Raw genomic sequence first — 23984 nt, forward strand, 5'->3', positions numbered from 1 at the left:
TGAACAGACAAAGCTCATGGAAGCCATATTTTAACTATGAAGTGCAAAAAGATATACACAGCTTGAAATATGTTAATATCATGTGAAACCTAATCAGCTTATAATTGGTATTTTGGACTGCAACAAAGCAAGTATCACCAAATGGTGCCCCAAGAAGGTAGGAGTGAAGAATAGGCCCCAAGGAAGCAACCCTAGGGCTTAGAAGACAACAATTATTCCACCCTGCCATGAACATGAAAGGTTTCTTCTCTTGGATACCTAAGTCTGGAGCAAGCTCAGAAATACCGTATGTGCAAAGAGTGCAAAGATAATAAGTGGCTCACCGTGCTGAAACTGGCCGTATAACTTCGGTAATAAGCTACCTATAAAACCTCAATAAAACCCAGAGCTAGTCAAACCCAGCTGGAAAGGATGGAGGTTAGAGTTACAGGTTAAAGGTGATGAACTTCGTGAATCCATAATTATACAAATGACTTGGAAGGTAGAAAAGAGACTTTTCTATAAATGCAGATAGAAAAATGAGGTCAACATTTAAAAGTTGATGTGATTAATAAGCAGATCAGTGGCTGTTGGGCTAGAAGTGGGAGGTCAGATTGACCGCAAGTGTGGATGAGGGGACTTTCTTGATGTAAGTGTGTAACAGTGGAATGTAGTGATGGCTGCATGATTCTATGGATTTATCAAAATCATTAAATAATATACTTACAATGGGTACTTTTTGTGGTATGAAAATTATAGCTTAATAAAGCTGTAATCATTTGTTATTTTATAGTTGACGTGTTTTTAAATTCCGCATTTTTCTTTCTCTATAAAATAGTTGTACTGTATATCTCTCTGATGTGTTACATTAAAAATGTTCTTTTTCCACTATTGGGAATATAAACTTTTAAAATAATCTAAAGTAAGATTCTTAAGTTTTAAAAATTACTCTAAATGGATTATTTTCATAATCATTAACAATCCAAATAGGAACCAAAATAGCAAGAAACACTTAGAAGAAATTGAAAGAAGACATTTCAGTAGCTTTCTCAACATTTATTCTCTTTTGACAAACCAATGTAGCCTTTTTAACAGGGAAGTACATTAATGTTAATGTGTGTAAAGACTGACAGATGACAGGAATTTCAGAAGAAAAGTATTTTAAAATTCCATTGGGCACACTGATAGAGCTTAGCAATAAATTGGGAGCATTCAAAAAAAAAAAAAAAGATGCACCTGAATTTTTTTTTTTTGAGACGGAGTCTCACTCTGTCTCCAAGCTGGAGCGCAGTGTGCGATCTCAGCTCACTGCAATGTCCACCTCACAGGTTCAAGAGATTCTCCTGCCTCAGCCTCCTTAGTAGCTGGGACAACAGGCACGCAACACCACGCCCAGACAATTTTTGTATTTTTAGTAGAGACGGGGTTTACTATGTTGGTCAAGATGGTCTCAATATCTTGACTTCATCGTCTGCCTGCTTTGGCCTCCCAAAGTTCTGGGATTACAGGCCTGAGCCACCACGCCTGGCCACCTGAATTTTATATACTTAAAGTATTTGGAAAACACTATATGATATCAGATATGACACTGTGGTTAAGAATGTCAGTCTGCCTTGACTAGATACTAATCACTTGGGCCAGTTACTTTTCCCCTGATTCTGCAACCGTAAAACGGAGATAACAATAGTATCTACCCCCATAATACTGTTAATGGGGTAAAAGAGAGAAATTTTAGTTAGTGCCTGGCATATGGTAAACATGCAAGAAAAACTAGCTGCTCTTCTACATTTATTGATGTTATTATGCCTGGGCTGGGGTCAACATACAAGATGACTTTATTCTCTTTTCTACAAAGCCTCACCCCCAGGGACAGCTCCAGTCCTTTACCTTCCTGGAATACCAGATACTCAGCAATGTTCATGCAAACTGGAGAAAATGTTCCCAGCTGTTGTAACAGAAAATGTCTTCCAACTTTTGATTCATTACACAAGGTGTTACCACTCATTTTCTGGCACAGTGCTGGTGAGGTATCCCAGAAATGATCTGACACACTTTCTTCAGCTGATGTCAAACCAAATTATAAGGCAAATAGGACAAAGGAAAAGTCACAGGAACAGAATCCATTTACAGTGGGGCCATTCACACTGGTTCTGCCAGGTGAAAGAAGCACTGAGAGAGAGATGCAATGACTTAAATACATAGGGTAAGGCTTCATTTTTCTCTTCAAAAAAAAATGACTTTAAGATCTAAAAAAGATAGCATCATTAATGTTGCCAACCCTCAAAATAGATTCACATTTCCTCTTGTTCTTCCTTTATGTCTCTTGTGCCCCAAAATGTATGTATGTGGGTGTAAACATCTCCAAAGTCAAATTCTCATGCATTTTCATAATCTTGTAAAGTTTTGAAAATAACTTCCCTCTCTCTTTAACTGAGGATAGAAAATGAATGGGAACTTTACACACCTGATTGCCAACACACCTCAATGGGAAAGTGCAGGCTCATACAACTGAGGGCTAGGATATTTAGTATTGATTTTCAGGGCTTCTAAACTGCCATAAGCTTAGAGTACAGGGACTAATTTTAATGGAAATCTGTATACTAACATGCTGGTACACAAAAGTAGGCTTTTAATATTATTTGTATTTTTTGTATGTTTGTTTTTGAGATGGAGTTTTGCTCTTGTTGCCCAGGCTGGAGTGCAACTGCGCAATCTTGGCTCACTGCAGCCTCCGCCTCCCAGGTTCAAGCGATTCTAGTGCCTCAGCCCCCTGAGTAGCTGGGATTACAGGTGTGTGCCACCACACCCGGCATTATTTAGATTCTTAACGTGCTAGAAGTGCTAATCCAACCATAAAGTAAAAACACATCTTCCAGTTATTTAAAGTCTGAAGGCAATGTTACTCACAGTGTTTCAGCAGTCACATTTCCAAACAGTACAAGGACATTCTCAAATAGGATGAACTATAAGTCATCTCCTACTCCCGTGAACATACAAATGTGAAAATGCAAGTTTCTCTAGTAACGAAGCTTGCAGTGAGTCTTCCCTTAGGATTCTGTTGAGGAGTTCTCCCAAGTCTTCCTACTACCCACTGAAAGAAAACTAAGGTATTCCCAATGCCTGGCACAGAATCCATGCTGAATAGTTGTTTCCGCATCCAACAAGTCTAAAAGGACATGCACATTTTCAACATTAAAGGACATTCATGTTAAAAAGCTAAAGCACAATCATCTTAATAAACCCAGGTGGAACTCTTGATCTAATCTGGCAAAACCAAAGACAACTCTGTGAATAGTCTGTTCACCTAACAGGCTTTGTAACAGGCCTTTGTTTTTTAGGGTCACTGTCAATAATTGGCACTCTGCACAATACAATAACGCATGAGATTAGATTTTCTCCAACTGAATGTATCCCAGAGGCATCAGAGCATGATCTTCAGAAATTCTCCCTTTTCCTATAAACTCTTGCCAAATGCAGCAAGGATTTAATCAATGGATGTATTTTATTTCAATATACAGTGGTTAAGTCTACCGATTTGAAATAAAATGTAAATAAAGAGAAAAGTAATTTTTGTTGTATAAGAAAATGATTGGCCAGGCATGGTGGCTCACACCTGTAATCCCAGCACTTTGGGAGACTGAGGCGGGAGGATTGCTTGAGTCCAGGAGTTCAAGACCAACCTGGACAATATGGCAAAACTCTGTTTTTACAAAAAAAGAACGCAAAATACTAGCCAGGCATAGTTTGCATGCCTGTAGTCCCAGCTACTGGGGAGACTATGGTGGGAGGATTGCTTGGGCCTGGGAGGTGGAGGCCGCAGTGAGGCGAGGTTGTGCCACTGTACTCCAGCCTGGGTGACAGAGTGAGACCCTGTCTCAAACAAACAAACCAACAAACAAAATGATGATGTTACCAAGAAATGAAATACAATAAGCCTGTGCTTATTCCGTTCACAGGATACCAATCCCAGAAAGGGCCTGAGAAATATTTTACTCTAACTTTACTCTTCCCAGGGCTGCTCTATCAACCAATGACAGAAATGAACCTTTTACTGGTTCTTTGTATACAGACCCCACTTATTTCTACAGCTCATTATTTTTTCCCTAATTTAGAGCTACAACCTCAGAGATAGCGTTGACCTAGCCCTGTCTGCCCTAAGTGATGTGCAGTCCCTGCCAGCCACCAGCTGAATTAAGTAGGCGACACCACCTCAGTCTCTTAACCTCCCAGGCTGTGTTATAAGAAAATCACTCAATTCTGATTACTAGGTGGTTCCTTCACTCCAGCTTATCCCAACCATTGTTGTTTTCCACAGTCAAGTCTGTGGCACATAAGACTCTTGGCCACTAAATCCCTGGGCATGCCTAGGAAATTATTACAGCTGGGAATTATTTTCAAAAGTTACCCCTCCATGTCTTGCACACCTTAAAAACAGCCCACGTCTTTCTGGGCATCATCCATATTGTGAATTGTCTCATGCGTAGAGACTCCACCTGATAACAGCTGAAGATCTGAAATCGGTTCTCAGGAGCAGTTAATGAATTCCAGTCATTCCCAAAGAAGACACCCGGAAGCAGCACAGGGATCATATTCAGTTTGTGCAGCATATTGAGGTGAGATACAGACAACTGCTAACAGCACACATGTGCACTTTGTGGCATTAATCTCTTCCTCCGTTTCCGTGTTTCCGCAGTGTTTGTTCAGCCTTCCTGCCTCAACCTAAGTTTATTCTCCATAGAGGAAGCTACCCATTCTCCACGGGAGGCAGCCCACTGAGGCTACATGGCAGTGGGAACACATTTCACACTAATGCACTGGCTGCTTTCCAGAACATTGTTGCTGGCAATCATATCTTGCCATCTGATGTCAACATTGGCATTGAGAGGATGCTAATAAAACTGCGAAATCAGCTAAAATTAGTGTTTAATGCATCTACCATGTAACAACAGCCAGGGTTTGCCATTTTCGGGGCTTTGGATTCTGATGTTCCATTCATACTCTTCAGTCTCCAGAGCAGCACTTCTGAAACTTTAATGTGAATATACACAGCCTGAGACTCTTGTTGAAATCACATCCCGACTCAGCAGGTCTGTGTGGGGCCTGAGGGTGGCCCTGTTGCTGCTGTCCTGGGACCACTTTTGGTAGTGAGGTCTATATTTATTTATTTATTTTATTTTTTAATTTTTATTTTTTATTTATTTTTTATTTTTTTTTGAGACAGAGTCTCATTCTGTTGCCCAGGCTGGGCTGGAGTGTAGTGGTACAGTCTCAGCTCACTGCAGTCTCCACCTCCTGGGTTCGAGTGATTCTCCTGCCTCAGCCACCTGAGTAGCTGGGATTGCAGGTGTGCACCACCACACCTAGCTAATTTTTGTATTTTAGTAGAGACAGGGTTTCACCATGTTGGCCAGGTTGGTCTAGAACTCCTGACCTCAAGTGATCCGCCTGCCTCAGCCTCCCAAAGTGCTGGGATTATAGGCGTGAGCCACTGTGCCCAGCCGGTAATGAGGTTTTTAAGAACACAGATGAAGCATACACCTATGCACACAGCAGGACTCTTGACAACTTGTTTCTGTTGTGTATGCGGTTTCTAGCTCCCAGACTCTCACTCTGAAAAAGCATCAGAAGTAAAATGTCTAATCTTCTTTTTTATTTTTTATTTTTTTTAAGCTAGTGCTTACCTTGATTTGTTTTCTTCCTGGAAGGTTTTTTTTTTTTTTTTTTAATAAAAAATCATTTTTTTGTTACTATCTGCCAAGTCAAGTTTAGTTTATGGTCTTCCAAGTAGAGAAAAAGAGAATAGAAAGATCTCTTGTAGGGGCACTCCTAGCCCTGTAATCTACTCGTCAAAAGATGAGCCACAGTTAAAACTAAGAAATGTCATTTAACGAATTGTAAGCATCTCATGAGGGTGGTTGCAAATACAGAAATCAACAAAGCACTCTCTTGTTTCTTCAGGATATTTTGGTCTCACACAGGTGTACAAACAGTTCTAATGCAAAGTAGAAGTGATTATCCACAGAAAGAGAACTACTTTGTGTTTTTCCCTCAGGGAGGAACTCATAAAAGATCATGGTGACTATGCTCTCATTGACCTAAAAATCCTGTTACCTCGCATTTACAAAAACAAGACTGGACTTACGGAATCAGACATATTTTGAAAAATGTGACTTTTTTTCTAAGAGGATTCTATACAGAGCGGATGAATTCTGAGACACTTTTAACCTCCAATAACTGATTACACTCAACAGTACCTTGAGAATTGCTACTTTGCGTGCTGTTTGCTTCTTGATCGGACTTTGGAACACAATTACTATCAGACATAATTTAGAAGACAGACAAAAGAGGCTCTACAGACAAGTCAACAGAGAGGAAAGCACACTGGGAAATTTGGCTTCAGGTGATCTGACCCTGGACAATGAAATAACAAAGTTAGAGAGGGAATGGTTTGATACGTTTCCCACATGAATGTGCAGACTATCATGTGAAGGTACCAGCAAGGAACCAAACCACACAGAGTGGGATCTGAGGGTTTTGTTTTTGTTTGTTTGTTTGTTTTTAGAAAAAGACAGCACCAAATGCAGTAGTTCAGGCCTGTAATTCCAACACTTTGGGAGGCCGAGGTCGGCAGATAGATCAGTTGAGGTCAGCAGTTCAAGACTAGCCTGGGCAACATGGTGAAACCTCATCTCTACTAAAAATACAAAAATTAGCCAGGTACGGTGGTGGGTGTCTACAATCCCAGCTATTTGGGACGCTGAGGCAGGAGAATCACTTGATCCCAGGAGGTGGAGGTTGCAGTGAGCTGAGCAAGACTCCAATTCAAAAAAAAAAAAAAAAATGACAAAGGAAAAAGACCAAACTTTGAGTAAGGGCCATCTTCCCAACTCAACTGTGGGTAATTTTAATTTATCATAATATTTTCCCCATTTCCTTCTTTATGTTGACTATATATTAGTCTTACAAAGGACAAGGCCAATTAAAAAATAAATCTCCCATATGTCCTTTTGTTTTTAAGGCATGTTGTTTACAACATAGTTCCTATTTAAAATTGGATTTTTAAAGTTCCATTTAATTTCTGAAACAGTCTTCTTTAATTTAGTTTCAAGGATTTAAACACTAATCAGGAAAATCTGCTGCAACATGTTATACTCTGCCACCACAAACACCCTTGAATACTGCAGGTTTGTGTCTCTGCAATAATTAGGCCAGATGCTTTCCATGTGCATCTCCTATTGGCCCATCACCAATTTTTAAATTCATGGGACATATTGATTAGCTCTTCTCTTTATTCACTGGATGGCTAAGGCAATGTTAGGAAGGTTTAGAGCAATTCTCCTGACTCAGACAGCAAGATGTTTCTAACAGAATATCTATTGTTCCCCCACAAAATGAAAGTGCTTTCAATAGCGAAAATGATCTAAAATTGGCAGATGCATTCTTTTTCTTTTCTACATTAGAGTCTTTCACGGAGAAGTCCCAGCTAGAAACAACCACCATGGTGCTGTGTGCATGGTAGTGTAATGTGTCATCACACTGCAGAGGGCACCATCATCATTGACAGTTACACATGACCACAGCCCAGGGTGACCAAGGCAGCTCCTACATGGCCATGACCTGTAAGGACCTTGCTGAATACTGGAGCCATGTGCTAATGCCAAGTAGATAGACCACAGCAAACTGGTCAATCATCCAGCCACTTAGTCATTTAATCATTTACCAGGTCAAGTTCTGAAGACTCAAAGGCCGATAGGACACTTTTCCTAGCCTCATCCTATAAAATTGAAAGGAGGAGACAGGCATTACAATAGACCAGCTTAATGAAGATTTGCATGGCTACATACAATGTACAGTGAACAGGCCCCAAGAGAGGGAGTTGTCAATTTTACATGAGGAAGATAGGAAATATTTCATAGATAAGGCCACCTTTGAGCTGAATCTTGAGAAATGAGTAGGTTCTTGCTTTGCAGAACTGGGGTTCAATGAGATTACCTTCAATCATCAATGTAATCATCAATGTAAATACATATAGCAACGAGTCCAGTGCCAGGCACAGAGAAGGTATTCAACAAATGATAGTAATGGTAACATTACTTTTCTTGGTGTGACGGATTGCCAATAGATAGATGCCTTTAAGGGATGACTTGTACCATTGAAGAAGAAAGTGAATAAAATGTCTGCATTGCATTCACAACTGACTGACAATAAAGGGGATGATGAAAATACAGTCATTAGTAGTTCATGTACTAAACAATAGTTTAGTCACAATGCAAACAATGCAAAATGACCAATTCTATATTCATGGTATTATGCAACTACAAGACTCTTATGTTTTTAAGAAAGCCTGTAATATGAGAACGGAAGGGAGGAGGACTGATATTTTTAGAGGACCTACCATGTGTGAAGCCAAGGCTTTTATATACATATTTTATCAGTTAATTATCACTCCAATATTATGAGGTATGCATTATTACGCCATCTTAAAGACGAAATTGAGATTCAGAGAGTTTATCTGACTTGCCAAGGGTCACACCACCAATGAGTATTGAAGTCAGGATTTGACTTTATATGAAGTGTCTCATTTCAAATTCCATGCTCTTTTTATTACATCATGAAGCATTTCCTTGTGAAAAGCCACATTTACAAAGGAAAATATGATTAGTCATTATAAAGGGATAATTTAAAATAGTGAGTCCCTTTGGCACATTTAAAATATAATTTTTTTTCCAAAAACAACTTAAGTGTCAGCTTTTCCATTATAGCAACTACCAAAAATTGAGTACCAATCACAGTGCTAAATTTGCCATGTGAATTGTTTCATTTAGTCCTCATGACAACTTATGAAACAGGCGTTATTATTATTATTATTATTCACAATATACAGATGATGAAACTGAGGATCATCAGAGCATGAACTGTCCAATGGGAGGATACATTTTACTGTGTCCAGAAGTAAAGGACAGATTTGAACTCAGGTCTGTAAGTCTATGGAACTAATGTAGTTTCTCTGTGTCATGTTATTGCATATATCTATGTTTAATTTATAGCATACATAAGCAAATTTCCTCATTCTAAGTAAATTCAATATACAGAAATTTTAAACTTAACTAATCAATAAGTTGAGTAGGTTAACTTAATTTTCCAAGCTTGGATGAAAAACCGCAAGCTAGATTTTCCAGACTGAAATCTCAGTCCAGGCCCCAGCTGAATTTTTTTGTTTGTTTGTTGCAGGGATAACTGACTGACCAGCTGACTTTAAAGCCTAAGTTCTTTCTATCATCCCAACATGCTCCTGCTGGACAGAAAAGGCTCACAGGCAAGGTCAGGGCGCCAGCTGTCATAGAAGCAAGAGAAGTCACCACTAGAAGGCAATCACAAAGCCAGTGGACTTGTAAACATTCCCCCAAATGCTCTCAACACACTATGGAAAGGGCTTTAGACAACTTATTTTCAATACCAAAGTGGAACAGTAAGAGAACTTAGAATTCCTATGACAGCAAGTTAGAATGCAACTTAGAGAAAACTGACTTTTGCTGAAACAAATCTAAGCCTTAAAATATACATCACTGCAGGTACCTATAATTGATCACATCCTCAGAGGAGCTCAAAGTGAAAAAAAAGGATTTAAATCTTCCCAATTTGAAGGCACTAATATCTACATAAGGACAGGTATAACTCATAAGTCCTGAAAATTGACCAAAGATATGTAACTTAAAACAGCACATTCTATGCTGAACACTTTAATTCTGCAAGTGAAGTGTCATAATGATTCTTAAGCTTCTGTTTCTTTGAAACTATTTCCATCAATTCATAGCTCTAATAAATCATGAGGATGGTTTAACATGTGCTCTGAGCTTTTGTGGAAAATTTTGACATTTTAAAGTGTACGCTAAATTACTTATATCAACTGTTTTTTCTTTCTCTCTTTCTTTTTTTTTTTTTTTTGAGACGGAGTTTCGCTCTTGTAACCCAGGCTGGAGTGCAATGGCGCGATCTCGGCTCACCGTAACCTCCGCCTCCCGGGTTCAGGCAATTCTCCTGCCCCAGCCTCCTGAGTCGCTGGGATTACAGGCATGTGCCACCATGCCCAGCTAATTTTTTGTATTTTTAGTAGAGATGGGGTTTCACCATGTTGACCAGGATGGTCTCGATTTCTTGACCTCGTGATCCACCCGCCTCGGCCTCCCACAGTGCTGGGATTACAGGCTTGAGCCACCGCGCCCGGCCATATCAACTGTTTTTTACTCCAATTGCAAACAAAACTAAAATGTATGACATTCACTTTTACTACATAGATAGTGTAGCAAATCAATAGTACACACTCTTTATACCAAGAATAAAGGGTTTTAATACGCTTGCAGAAGTTAATTAGAACTGTCACAAAAAAAGTTCTACTAATAAAAAAGGAAAAATACCACTGCTACTAGCAGCTACAGAAAACCTCCTTTTCCATTCCAAATAAATCCTATCAGATTCTAAATTTCTTATACTTTATCTGGAATCCTCTAGTTTTTCACATTTTCTATGGTTATCGACTCCTATAGCCAAGGTCAGATGTAAATAATGTGTACCACTTGTTTAACATGTAAGAGGAAGATATATCTTAAATGCTCTAAATTCAAGAGTGAACCAAATTTTTATTTATTTATTTATTTATTTATTTATTTATTGAGACAGTCTTGCTCTGTCACCCAGGCTGGAGTGCAATGCGTGATCTCTACTCACCTGAACCTCTGCCTCCTGGGCTCAAGCAATTCTCCTGCCTCAGCCTCCCAAGTAGCTGGGATTATAGTGTGCGCCACCATGACTGGTTAATTTTTTATATTTTTAGTAAAGATAGGGTTTCACCATGTTGGCCAGGCTGGTCTTGAACTCCTGACCTCGTGATCAGCCTGCCTCAGCCTCCTAAAGTGCTGGGATTACAGACATGAGCCACCGCACCCGGCCAACCAAAATATTTTTACTTCAGATTAGAATTAGGTATTAAAAGCCAAAAGGAAGAAAATAAAGACCATTTTGTAATATCCTATTAATCATCATTACCATTGCCTGCAATCAAATAAACTCCTATATTAAACACCTAAAATAAATGGTGGCAATTATTACGAGTACATAAAGCATTTTTTGAGCTTTATGTTTATAACAGGCAATGAGGATTCATGATCAAAAGATACAGAGAAAATGTAATAATTGATAAATTTATCAACATCTACTGGGATGTCTTCAAAATGGCAGTTACAATGCTTTCTCATGGTTTACCATCTAAATCAGTTTATGGCTACCCTTACTTCAGTTGAGTAATACCTAATGTTTTCCATATTGGGAAAACAATAAATTGTTTGCTCACCCTAGCATGCTAGCAGTGGTAGATTTTATAAAGTACATGGTAGATTTTATAAAGTGAAATGTCTATGAGATAAAAATATAACATCCCTCAATTTTTTTCTCTCTACTAAAGTATGCTGCAAATGTTATACAGATCTTTGATGCTGAAAAGTAGATAAGATAGGGATGTGCATTTATTTTCTACTTAAAGAGCAATCTAGTTTGTTATTGCTATATTTTAGTGGGAAGGGGATCATTGGGAAGTGCCTTATCTATGTTCTTTATAGTATAAATCACCTACTTAGACACTAGCTGTTCTAAGACTTGCAGTTCTATGTTTCTAAGGAAGGATTCAAGAACCACAGATTTAGCAGATTTAGCAGCTCAAGACAGCCAGATTTGCTTTTCCATAAAAGGAGTCAGGAGATATGCAAGGGTATCTTTGTAGCAAATCTGGTAACTTTTAGGCTTATTTTAAGCACTTAAAAATAGTTATACTCCAAATGTCCTCTGGAAGTAACTGCTTGGCAGGTCAAGTGAATAACCCACAGCAAAAGTCCAACATCCAGAGCTTGGATTTGGGCAAGAGGAAGAGACTCTCAGACTCTCAGATCCTGCAAATCCTCCCCTTGGATGTGGGTTCAGGGGACGTGATTTTAACTGTCAGCTAGAAACGTCTCATTTTATTCTGTGGAGGCCTTTAACCAAGGCCCGGATTTTTAAAAAATGCATCACTGAAATTAAGGCATGGTAAGTGCTTCCTTGAACTCCCAGCCACGCCAGCAAAAGGACTGATGACCTGGTGAGCAGTCACCCTGAAAGTTGCAAGGAAGAGGAGGAAGGTCAGGGCAACCATTTACTGAAGCTTCAGTGCCCCTGAATAAAGAATGGAGTTGAAATCATTAGAAAGGATTTGCTCACACACAGGCTGCTTATGAACCACAGCGGTCATCTTGGCCAACTTGTAGCTTCCTACAAAATCTTTTCTAGATTGTGCAGTGTTCACAAAATGTTGATTTTCTTATCTCAGCCTAAAAACAGCAAAAAAAAAAGTACTGTACAATGAACTCTTTGCTTAGGGCTAACACAAACCCAAGAGGCAACGGAGCAAGGAAGTGGTGGTAGAAACAAGTGAGCACTGCACGTGGTCTGTGCCCTCCAGTGTCCACCTCCTCTGGGTAACGTATTAAACAGTAGGCTGAGGCTTGCATGGTTCCATTTTCCGAAATCCCAGCATCAAGAGTTTCCATGTGACAGATACATCTGCCGGCTGCCCGAAGGCACTCTACGAAACCATTTCCTCTCTACCTATTTACTCGTAGCACTCAAGCAACTCATTTTTTAAACAATTCTATTTCCTCAACCCAAAAACATGAAATACTTTACTGGGCATTGGAATTGCCAATATTGTTTGTGGAGTTGATGTGAGGGTTGTTAAACTATTTTTTAAAAAGAGGTGGGACAAGTGATCTTAAGGTGACATCTTGTATATGGATTTCAATGCCACCATAGGCAGGCCAAGATGGTAGCAATGCAGGTGCCACCCCACTGTGGCCAAGCATTATTCCATAGGACAGCATGGAGGAAAGTGGTTTATTCCCAGAGGATTATCAAGCCTCAGTCTCTGCCAGGTTGTCAAAAATTCTACTCTAACAAACTGCTTATGGGGCAGATTTCTCTTTTGAGCCAAAGTGATTCTAAAGACTCCTGGGGTCCATGAGGAAGCATCTTTGTTCCCACTGGGAACCCAAGGAATAAGTCTTTATGTTCTTTCCACTTTATCATCCAATTCCTCTGCAGCTTTTCACTGCTCCTGCCATGAAGAGAACCCGCCAACAGGAGGGGAAACGCCACAACAGCAAACTGAATGCTTGACAAAAAAACAGTTGAGTACAACAGTCAGCAGAATGACTGCAGGGAAAAAAAGTACAGAGCAGAAATGTTTCAGATGATATTCTTTAGACACATTACTCCCTTGACAATTCTTTCTCAATGCATTTACATCAGTTTGGTGCTTTAACATAATCTGCAATCGTACAGTGGTTACCAGCACCAGCTCTGGACCAAGACCAGTTTAAATTGTAGCTGTGTGGTCTTGGGCATGTTTTTAATAAGTTCTGTGCCTTAGTGTTCTAATCTGTCAAATGGGAATACTAAGCAAGCTATTATGAGAATTAAACATGCTAATACACGCAAAGCACTTAGAACAATGCTCAAAAAAGCTATCATCATTATAGTTCAAAATTGCTTTTGCAGGTATCACCATAGTTGACCCACAAGCACTCTATAAAACACAGGTAATCTTTTTATCTGTGTTTCACTGATGAGGATAATGAGGCTCAGTTAAGTGTTTTGCTAAAAACATAAGGAATCTATGGCTGAGTCAAAACTTAAATCTTGGTCTTTCGACATTAAACCTGGGATTCCTTCCCATTACCTTGGATTATTTATATGTAAACCACAGCAAATTAGCCGTTATCAAATATTGATAGTGGACAAATTCAGAAAGGAAGAAAACAATTGAGAACATCATACCTATTCTAGGGATTTATTCCTGAAATAAGCAAAATTAAATAATCAGCTGATGGCAAATTTTAGCTAAAGTGAATAAAGCTGATTTTTAGATTCAGTGTAGCTTTTTGGAATTCCCAAAATTCTGAAGTGAGGTGGGGAGACAGAACATTTATCAACATGTATTCTTTGCTCTAATGAAACAATTTATACAAATATTTGAATAGGTAAATGTTTATGAAAATAAATAAACTCCCATCTTGAGAAAATTCAAAACTATAAGATGTTTAAATCACTCATTAGAAATGGAACCAGTGAAGGGCTTAAATGTGTAAATGTGAAGCTTGCCATCTTATTGCTAGTATAATTCACAAGCCATCATGAACTTTCTCATCATTGATATATTGATGACATTTAGGCTACAGACTCTTAGATCTAGAAGACTAGATCTCATCCATTACAGAATCTCATCCATTAGAATCCTTAACCGCATGATACTTAGGGCAAGAGTTATAAGACAAGCAGAAGACAGTAAATACAAATGAACAACTGGCACGTATTCCTTCTTTCCTAATGAATTTTATAATTTAGAGCTTCTGAATGGATCCCTAAGGGAAGTATTCTTCTATGACTAATACTCTTTCTAGGATTAGCATCTATTTCTAATTCGTGAAGTCTGAATGTGCTACCTTTAAGAACTTGTAGGAGTCTTCTATTTAATAAGATCAATCTCTTAATTCATGAATCACTTTGAGTATTTACTATACATACAAATCATTCAAATTATCCCTCAAATTTAAAAAAAAAAGCATTTTGATAGCACAACATTAAAAACTAAACTTCCAGCAAAGATAGTGGGCTCAAAAATATAATCTGGTAAACTCTGAATGACTAGCAAATCATGCTATACATATAATCAACGTTTTTTTTAATTCAACTCACCATCAGGGTTCCGTCAAAGCTTTACAAAAGTCATCCACCCAAGAAAATGAAAGGTGATGCTTCCTTTGGGTTCATCTGATCAACTCACATTAAAATGGCCACCCATCCAAGTCAACTGATGTTCATTCTGTACCTAAAACCCTCCCTTTTAATACTGAAAAACACAAGATGCATACTATTCTAGAAATATGCCTTTAAAGCTATCCAGATGGAAATATGTCATTTCTCAGATATATTTTTTTAATCTAGAAAATATAAGTAAATCTCACTAGTGAACAGTACAAAGACTTAAAATATTTAGGTCAAAGAAATGAGTTAGAATATTCCCCACTGGTCACAGTTTACTTCCACACCTCAGTCACGTCAAACGCTATAAGATGTATGAGAAAACTGAAAACAGATGACTGAAAACAACCATTATGTTAAGCAAATAATAAATGAAAAAGTAGAAATCCTTGAGTAAGTATTTAATCTTCAAAGATACTTTTCTTACTTTATTCCTGTGAATAATCCTGCTCAACTCAAACTTCCGACTGTTCTGAGGCCAGCAAGTACATATTTGTTGGTTAAGTGACCTGGGTCCTTTAACAACTTGAGCAAAATATATGCTTTAGCCACGTATACCCTCCAACTCCTCAGTTCTTGCCTTCAAGTAAAAGTCACATCACAACACGTCTCTTACCTGTTTCCCATCCAACGTGTACAGGCGTTTCACCACTCCCGAATCCAGCTTGATGGCATCAGTGATATCAGTGAGGACCTGCTCAAAGGAATGAGCCGTTTTCTTGTTCAGCAGAATCCTGACAGCTTTCCGTGGCTTCACGCCACTTCTGATGATGGTGACCAGCTTGGGCCGAATGAAATCCTTATTCTCTCGCACCTCTGAAGGGCTCCCTTTGGCAGTGGCCAGTGAAGACACCGCCCGAGAAGCCGAGGTGGTCTTGACGTTCACTGACCAGTTGGGGTTCACGTTCTTGGTGTACTCCAGTTTCTTGAAGGGCTCTATTGAGCCACATACATAACTCTCTCCTAAGGAAGAGAGAAATATATTTAAATTTACCCTAAAATATACCCATTTCTTTTTTCCTACTTATCCTCCCTTTTGCCTTTTCTACTTAGGGGCAACAGCTAGCTCTGACTTTTCAAACAACAGAAGTATGATTAATAAATAGGGAAAATGAAATATTTCGGATTGCTAATCTGGCACTGTCAGCAAGAGATCCACATCCTGGAAAACAAAACAAAACATTATTCCTCCATTTCCACATCTTAAGATTGGTGATAGAAATGTTGATCTGCTTGAAAAGACCTCGGAGAAGTATGAAAGTGAATTTAAAATAAAATATTCCTTGGGAATTAGAGTTATATAAATTTGCAGAAAATTTCAAAATTGGAAGCATCTACATTTGCTACCTGAGATAATGTAAACACTAAGAATGAATCAGAATATAGCATCTTAAAGTAGTCATGTAATTTACAAATTTGATGAGAGTTGATGCTAAAGATTTTGTAAAGCCCAGTAAAATTCCAAAAGCAAGCAAATAATCCCCCTTCCTTTTCTCTCATCTATGTAGTGCCAATCACAGTGATCCACACATAAAGTCAACTTATACTTGTTCATAAATAAAAGGTTTTAGAAGTGTTCAATATACAAACTACAGCTTCAAAAATGAACTCAGAAATAAATATAATCAAATTTTTATTAAAAAATGACTCCTTAGCAGGAAATCTTTTAATGAAAATAATCAGACATTAAGTAGATGTGGATCACACACAAAAGAAATAAAAACATGAACCAAGAGACAACTAATTGTAAAATGATGAATTCTAAATATATATTTCATAAAGTTAGGTCAAAGCATTTTGAAATTAAAGATTTCATAATGGCTTTTTCTCTGTGTTAATAAGTTTTTGTAAATAGGAATAGGTAAAAATGCTTAAAGGCCTTCATAATTGCAGGGGAAGTGACCTAGGCCTAATATAACACAGCCCATTGGCTTTTATCTAAGTCCTTGTATTATTTTTAAATTAACAGTGCAAGCATCCAAGGCCACAGAACAAGTAGTCATATAAAAATAACTGAAGCAACCCAGCATGGTGGCTCACGCCTGTAATCCCAGCACTTTGGGAGGCAGAGGCGAGCAGATCACAAGGTCAGGAGTTTGAAACCAGCCTGGCCAATATGGTGAAACCCCATCTCCACTAAAAATACAAAAATTAGCCAGGCGTGGTGGCATGTGCCTGTAGTCCCAGCTACTGTGGAGGCTGAGGCAGGAGAATTGCTCAAACTTAGGAGGCAGAGGTTGCTGTGAGCCAAGATCACACTACTGCACTCCAGCCTGGGTGAGAAAAATAAAAAGTAAACAATAACTGAAGCACACTTTCAAAAATTAGAAAGAACAGTTATACATGTTATTGAACACTTATTTTGCAGATGTTCTTAAAACATCCTCTAATGTGTATACATACACATTATGCCTCACTAGAAGTTGTATGAATAGTGCAAGTTTAACCAACCCCCTTTCTATTCACCTGGCAGATCATGACTTGTTTCAGCTATGCCTTTCTCAGGATTTAACCAAATATCAAAACACATACATATTTTTGATATTTGTTTAAATCCTGAGAAAGGCACATTTGCGTACTACAGAAACAGTAGTGTTTTGGAAGGTTTCATGGAGTGATTGAGGGAATGTGTTCTCTTTCCGGGTCCACAACGGGGCGTAGTTTTAAGGGCAAGAACTTCCCAGCGCCATGCCCCTCTCCCATGCCTCTCCATCTGGGAGATTTAACGGTTTCTGTTTTAATTTTCGCGGGCGTGGGAAAGAATCAGAAGTCAATCACTCCAGCGGAAGTTTAAGGGAACTCTTTTCATTGGCCAGGGGGCTTGGAGAGGGAGGGAATTCCTCCCAGATTAAAAGTCCCTGTCCCCCTCATCCGGCTGGATTTCCTGTTGTAGTGGAAGCTGATTTTCCCCTCCTGGATTCCTTACTTGGGTCCCCTTCCACATTCTTCGTGGAAGCTCTCTCTCTCTCTCTCTCATCTTTTTCTCTCTCCTTTCTCTTTTTCTCTGCCTAAGTTACTTCTCTGCAAAAACTCTTTGGGGTCTGATATTTTCTTACAAGCGCACCCGCCATGGTCCCCTCTCCAATTCTTGGGTAAGTGAGAGACCAAAAGCCTGCAAAAACTTCCTCTCGGGGAGCTAAGCGCTCTCTTGCACCACAAAACCCGCCAACATGATAACCTAAACATGGTAGTGGGAGGAGAGAATTGGAAATTCAGGCTCAAGACCTGACCTATCCAAGCATGTGACTTTGGACAAGTCCCTCAGATTTCTGGTTGGTGGTCTATTTACCTATAAAACAAAACCCCACTAAGTTTTTATGAAGATCAAATTAGAAGATGGAAATCAAAGTGATCTCAAATGCAAACTTGCTATTTAAGTGAAAATGACCTGAGGCTACATTACTCTGATCATGCAGTAAGCCTGAAGAAAAATTCAAAAACAAAATTACTAGAAATCGGTAAGCAGATCTTATATTGAACAGTTACCAGTGGACACTACGTTGGGTCCATGTCAATGTGAGAATGCCCCAACGCTCCCCAGTGAGACATACAGCATGTAATTGAGCTGGCAAAGCCAGCCTTTGTCAGAATTCGGTGCTAACTGAACATATACAATTGTCTGATTATTTGTAAGTTTATGTACTAAGCTAATTAAAAGCAAAACAAAGATATAGAGAGTTTACATTTCAATAAAAACAATATATTAAAAATATACATTAAATTAGAAGAGGGAGCAACTTTAAAGAAGATAGCAACATGGAATGAGTTTGTTAAAAGAGAAAAGAAACGCTTTTTAAAAATATCTTCTTAGATAAAGCACCCTGAAAATGTTTAAAAGCATAAGAAAGTTCTCCAATGACAACTCTGAGAAGGTGTTGATGGTCTGGTTCAAGCAACAATGATGAGAAGAAATATGTGTTTAATCTGTGCTGTAAGTGTGAGGCTCCTCTGCCTGGATAATCAGATTTAAAGGCTGGAATGAGAATCTTCAAGAAGGATGTGAGACTCTAGTAACAGATGATACTGTGCTAACAGGAAAGCAACTGCTAAAGGAAGGAGAAGGAGCTGCCACCAAATCCAAGATCACACCACAGTCATTGAGAGTCTGCAACACTATTCAGGAATTCAGGAAAGGCCCAGATGGATTTCCTTATGCTAATAAATTTCCATTGATTTCCTATGCTAATAAACTTCCATTTTACTGTGCAAAGAAATTTCCATTAAATCTATTTGAATCCATATTTTAACTATTTTTGCTGTAATCATAATACTGAACTTCTCTCTGCCACAAGAGATGTAGTTCCTGCTTTAACACAGTTAAAGCTGGTTGTATTTTCTGATTTTTAAAAAAATACCTTTTCAATTAATAGGCTAATCATCATCGATTATTATAAATTAACAAATGTGATTGTTCTGAATGAGAATAATACATAGTTTTGATTTGGTCAAATAGCTCTGGATATCCAGTGTTCAATCTCTTCCTTAATGTGACTGGGAGTTAAGAGATAAGTTATAACCTTGTTTAAATAATCATTTTTAGGGTGCATTCAAGTATTGACATGAGGTATGTGTGTTAAGTGCCACTCAAAAATAACAAGATAGGGTCAAGCATGATGGCTCACACCTGTAGTCCCAGTTACTTGGGGAACTGAGGTGAGAGAATTGCTTGAGCCTGGGTGAATGAGACTGCAGTGAGCCATGATTGTGCTACTGCACTCCAGCCAGGGCAACAGAGTGAGATCCCATCTCTTGTTATTTAAAAAACAAGAAAACAAACAAACAAACAAAAACCCCACAAGATAAAGTAAGCTTATAATTACTGTAGTATACTTCCTCTTACATACGCTAAGCCACCTCACACCCCAAAGTCTTTTGGTATAACTTCTGCAACCATGAAATAAAAGTGAATTTATCTAAAAAACAAACAAACAACAACAACAAAACCCTAAAGCATATTTGAGCAAAATAGCCCAAAATTTGTTTTGAAAGTTTTGCATTACTTCCTGCAAGTGAACTTGAACAGGGATGGCATGATTGCAAAGCTCTTAGAGGTGGTACTGGAAATTACAAAACATAATTTGCTGGTTAGTTATCATACAGTGAGTTTTTTGTTTTTGTTTTTTCAGTTTGTTCAAGCCCTAAAGATTCTAGAATAAGACTGAGTCTCCACTTGAAATTTAATACTGTGGGTGTCCAAGACACCCCAACAAATAGCAAGAACTGCTGAAGCAGCATCTGCCTGAATTTTGTTGTGGCATTTACAAAGGCCAAAAACTAATCTTTGTTTTTAAGTAGAGAGAGAGATAAAGAAAATGACAGTTTTTTTTAAAGGCAAGGAAATAAAGCATGAAAATATGTTTAGATTCAACTAATACTAAAATGTCAGAATACGGTAATTTCTTTCCTGAAAGATATCAGTATTTTCAGAAAGTTGGAGGATGAAATAATATTTAAGTAATCATATCAGATTATTTTTAAGACACTAAAGAGTCCTTGTTTAAAAAATCACTATGTATTTTTATTTGTATGTTTTTTTTTTTTAATTTTTTTGAGACAGAGTCTTACTCTGTCACCCAGGCTGGAGTGCAGTGGCATCATCTCAGCTCACTGCAACTTCTGCCTCCTAGGTTCAAGCAATTCTCCTGCTTCAGCCTCCTGAGTAGCTGGGATTACAGGCATGCACCACAACACCCAGTGAATCTTTGTATTTTTAGTAGAGACAGGGTTTCACCATGTTGGCCCTCCTGGCCTCTAACTCCTGGCCTCAAGTGATCCACCCATCTTGGCCTCCCAGAGTGCTGGGATTACAGACATGAGTGACCACATCTGACCTATATTTTTAAATGATCATACTTCCCATTATTCTTCAAAGCATAGCAATACATTTTCTCTAATAATATTTATTATTTTTAAAATCTGCCAAGTTAATTCTACTTTCACATTAGCTTCCATTATGACATTAGAATATTTCCGCTTAAAATGAATTCCCTAGGCATTATAAAAAACTGACAATGTGATACCAGTTCCTTGAGTGACTGATATGTCAGCTATAAAACTATTCCTCTACAAGACTCTATATTGGGGGATTCTACAAATTTGCCTCTTATTATGGGAGTGTTTTCATCGGCTAAGAGTTGTAAATTCTAGTTCTGACATTACTTAACTTCAGTCTGAAAATGACTTCATCTCTATCCTTCACATTACTAGAGCTGGTTGTTATCTCCTCTAGGCTTTCTTTAAGATCAATATGTGGCATATTCAAAAGTATTTCAAGTGAGGGATATCTGTAATATATTTCATTTTTCCAGAGGATTAACTTTCTGATTAAAAACTCTGGCAATTAAATTTCATTATTGTGAGTTATGGCAAAAACTCAAAATATATATTGAAACCTCTGCAACTGAACTGAATTAAATTACATGAAATATTGTTTACAGAATAGAATATCATAAAGTGCCTTCTGGATATTGCATTTTATGAGGCAACTCAGATATATACAACAACATTTATAATCTACCTGGAAGTCACCAGCTTAAGATGATTTTCATAGAGCTATTAAAGGCAAGAAAAAAGATTTCCCAAAGGTGCTTATGGGTCATTCTTTCACAGAAGTCTTCCATAATATAATAGAACATAAAAGTAAGCTTATAGAAAATGGATTTGAATGTGTATGTCAGACCTGTGGAAATGTCAGCTTCTCAAATCCAAAGCAACAGAAAAACAACATGAAGGAGAAACATGAGAGATCCAAACTTTTTGAAATTGAAAAGTAGAGACTCTTTTTCTTATTTCTTATTATATCTTATTATAATAAGCATTGGTTATTATAATTTACAAATATACAAGGTACAAAAATAGATAGCCAAGGATAAAAACAAAGAATATGTGAAAAACACATGGAAAGATGCTCAAATAGTAAACCAAGAAATGCAAATTAAAGCAGATTTAAGATGTACTCTTGTACCTATTATAATTGCAGCAAAAGAATAATGGAAATAAAGTGGTGTTGAGGTTGCAGCAACAAAATAATACAAGGTACTAAAATATATGACAAAGGATAAACACAAAATAAAGCATAACTAGAAAACATCACTACAGACATTAAATTGGTAATAATCTTTAAAAACAACATGGAAAACTACTTGGAGCCATGAAAATGTTTATACCCATAATCTCATTGCTAAAAATTTTGCCTTATAACAGAACAACAAATAACAAAACTGTGACAAGTACATACAGCATTAGCAATGAAACCTAAAAATTAAAAACCACCTCCTAAATCCTGAGTCATAGGTGTAAGACCTAACTTAGCCACTCTGGGGAGGGAAAGAAACCTAAGCCAGGAGTCTGTCTTCAAATAGCTTAGAAAGCAAGATTTGTGGGCCGGGCGCGGTGGCTCAAGCCTGTAATCCCAGCACTTTGGGAGGCCGAGGCAGGCGGATCACGAGGTCAAGAGATCGAGACCATCCTGGTCAACACGGTGAAACCCCGTCTCTACTAAAACTACAAAAAATTAGCTGGGCATGGTGGCACGTGCCTGTAATCCCAGCTACTCAGGAGGCTGAGGCAGAATTGCCTGAACCCAGGATGCGGAGGTTGCGGTGAGCCGAGATCGCGCCATTGCACTCCAGCCTGGGTAACAAGAGCGAAACTCCGTCTCAGAAAAAAAAAAAAAAAAAAGAAAGCAAGATTTGTCTATGAAAAGATTCCACCACAAGGCAGTAAGTGATAATTGCTAAGTAAGTGGTCTAAGCCACCCTAATTCGGAGGAGAAAGAAATCACTTCCCACTTCCCACTGGGCTATCAATGAAAGGGAAATGGAATTCACACAGGCCTTGAAAGCAAAGGTAAGATTATCATTGATAGAAAACAGAGAGGACAGCATTTCAGATAAAAATAAAATACTATTTTTTTTTTTTTGAGACGGAGTTTCGCTCTTGTTACCCAGGCTGGAGTGCAATGGCGCGATCTCGGCTCACCACAACCTCTGCCTCCTGGGTTCAGGCAATTCTCCTGTCTCAGCCTCCTGAGTAGCTGGGATTACAGGCACACGCCACCATGCCCAGCTGAAAAAATGAAATACTAACATGCTCTATTTCACAGTATAGAAAGGGATATTCTGTGATATATTAATATATTGTCTCAAAAAAATTAAATGAAAATGGTTCCACAGATGGACAAGTTAGATAAAATTGAATCAGGCAACAAGGTCAGAGTTTTTACACATCATCAGCCCTGGGTGATAGACAGGTTACATTGGCTGCGGTGTAAACGAGGGGCTGAAGTGAACATGGGGAGAGAGGTCAAGATATTCCCTGGAAAGTCATTACAGTTGACAAGGAGATGAGGTGAACTGAATGTTACGTATCTACACTAGTGACAGAGGAGTGGATGCTGTGAGGTGTACTTAGCAGATATAACCAGCCAGAATTGGCAGTTGATTGGCTATGGTTTCCAAAGGAATATGAGGCAACAAAGACATTGAAGTGATGACACTGACGATTCTCTTTGGGCCTACTTTCCATACACTACAATAGGTACAATTAGAAGGGGAACAGGTTTGGATTAGGCAGTAAAGAAGGAAATTAACTTGGCTGTACACATATTAAACTTGAAGTTCCTAGAGGCCAATCAGTTGGAGATTTCAAGCAAACAGAAATAGGTGATGGAGAAGAGAGAGCGAGGTGGAGAAATGTCTTAAGCAGAATCAACAAAATTTGATGACAGCTTGGATTTGAGGGAATAAGAGAAAAAGAAGTTAAGTTATGTGATGTCTTAGTCCTTTGGCTGCTGTAACAAAAGACCATCAGCTGGAGGCTTATAAACAACACACATTTATTTCTCACTGTTCTAGAGGATGGGAAGTCCAAGATGAAGACACAGGCAGATTCAGTGCCTGGTGAGGGCCCACTTCCTCACAGATGGTGCCTTCTTATTGTATCTTCACAGGGCTGAAGGGGCAAGGCAAGTTTTGGAAGCTTCTTTTATAAAGCAGTGAATGTCATTTATAAAGGCTCCAGTCTCATGAACTAATTACCTACCAAAAGCCCTATCTCTTAATACCTTAACGTGAATTTTGAGGGAGTCCCAAACATTGGGACCCTAGCAGGTGGTAATACATGCTGGAACATGACAGAAAGAATGAATTCTGGAAAATGGA

The 23984-nt window shown here is 38.4% G+C and overlaps 1 protein-coding gene across 4 annotated transcripts in view; it reads right to left on the reverse strand.

The window, feature by feature from the left end:
- Window positions 1-23984, reverse strand: part of DCLK1 (doublecortin like kinase 1) — a 357933-nt gene that overhangs the window by 321052 nt on the left and 12897 nt on the right. For all 4 annotated transcript variants that reach the window (XM_032294456.1, XM_032294457.1, XM_032294458.1 and 1 more), the window contains exon 3: window positions 15440-15786. In XM_032294456.1, the coding sequence (XP_032150347.1) occupies window positions 15440-15786 (347 nt within the window). The remainder of the gene's footprint in view (window positions 1-15439; window positions 15787-23984) is intronic.

The sequence above is a fragment of the Sapajus apella genome, unplaced genomic scaffold (assembly GCF_009761245.1).
Source record: "Sapajus apella isolate SASKATOON/1434 unplaced genomic scaffold, GSC_monkey_1.0 scaffold32, whole genome shotgun sequence".
Taxonomy (NCBI): domain Eukaryota; kingdom Metazoa; phylum Chordata; class Mammalia; order Primates; family Cebidae; genus Sapajus; species Sapajus apella.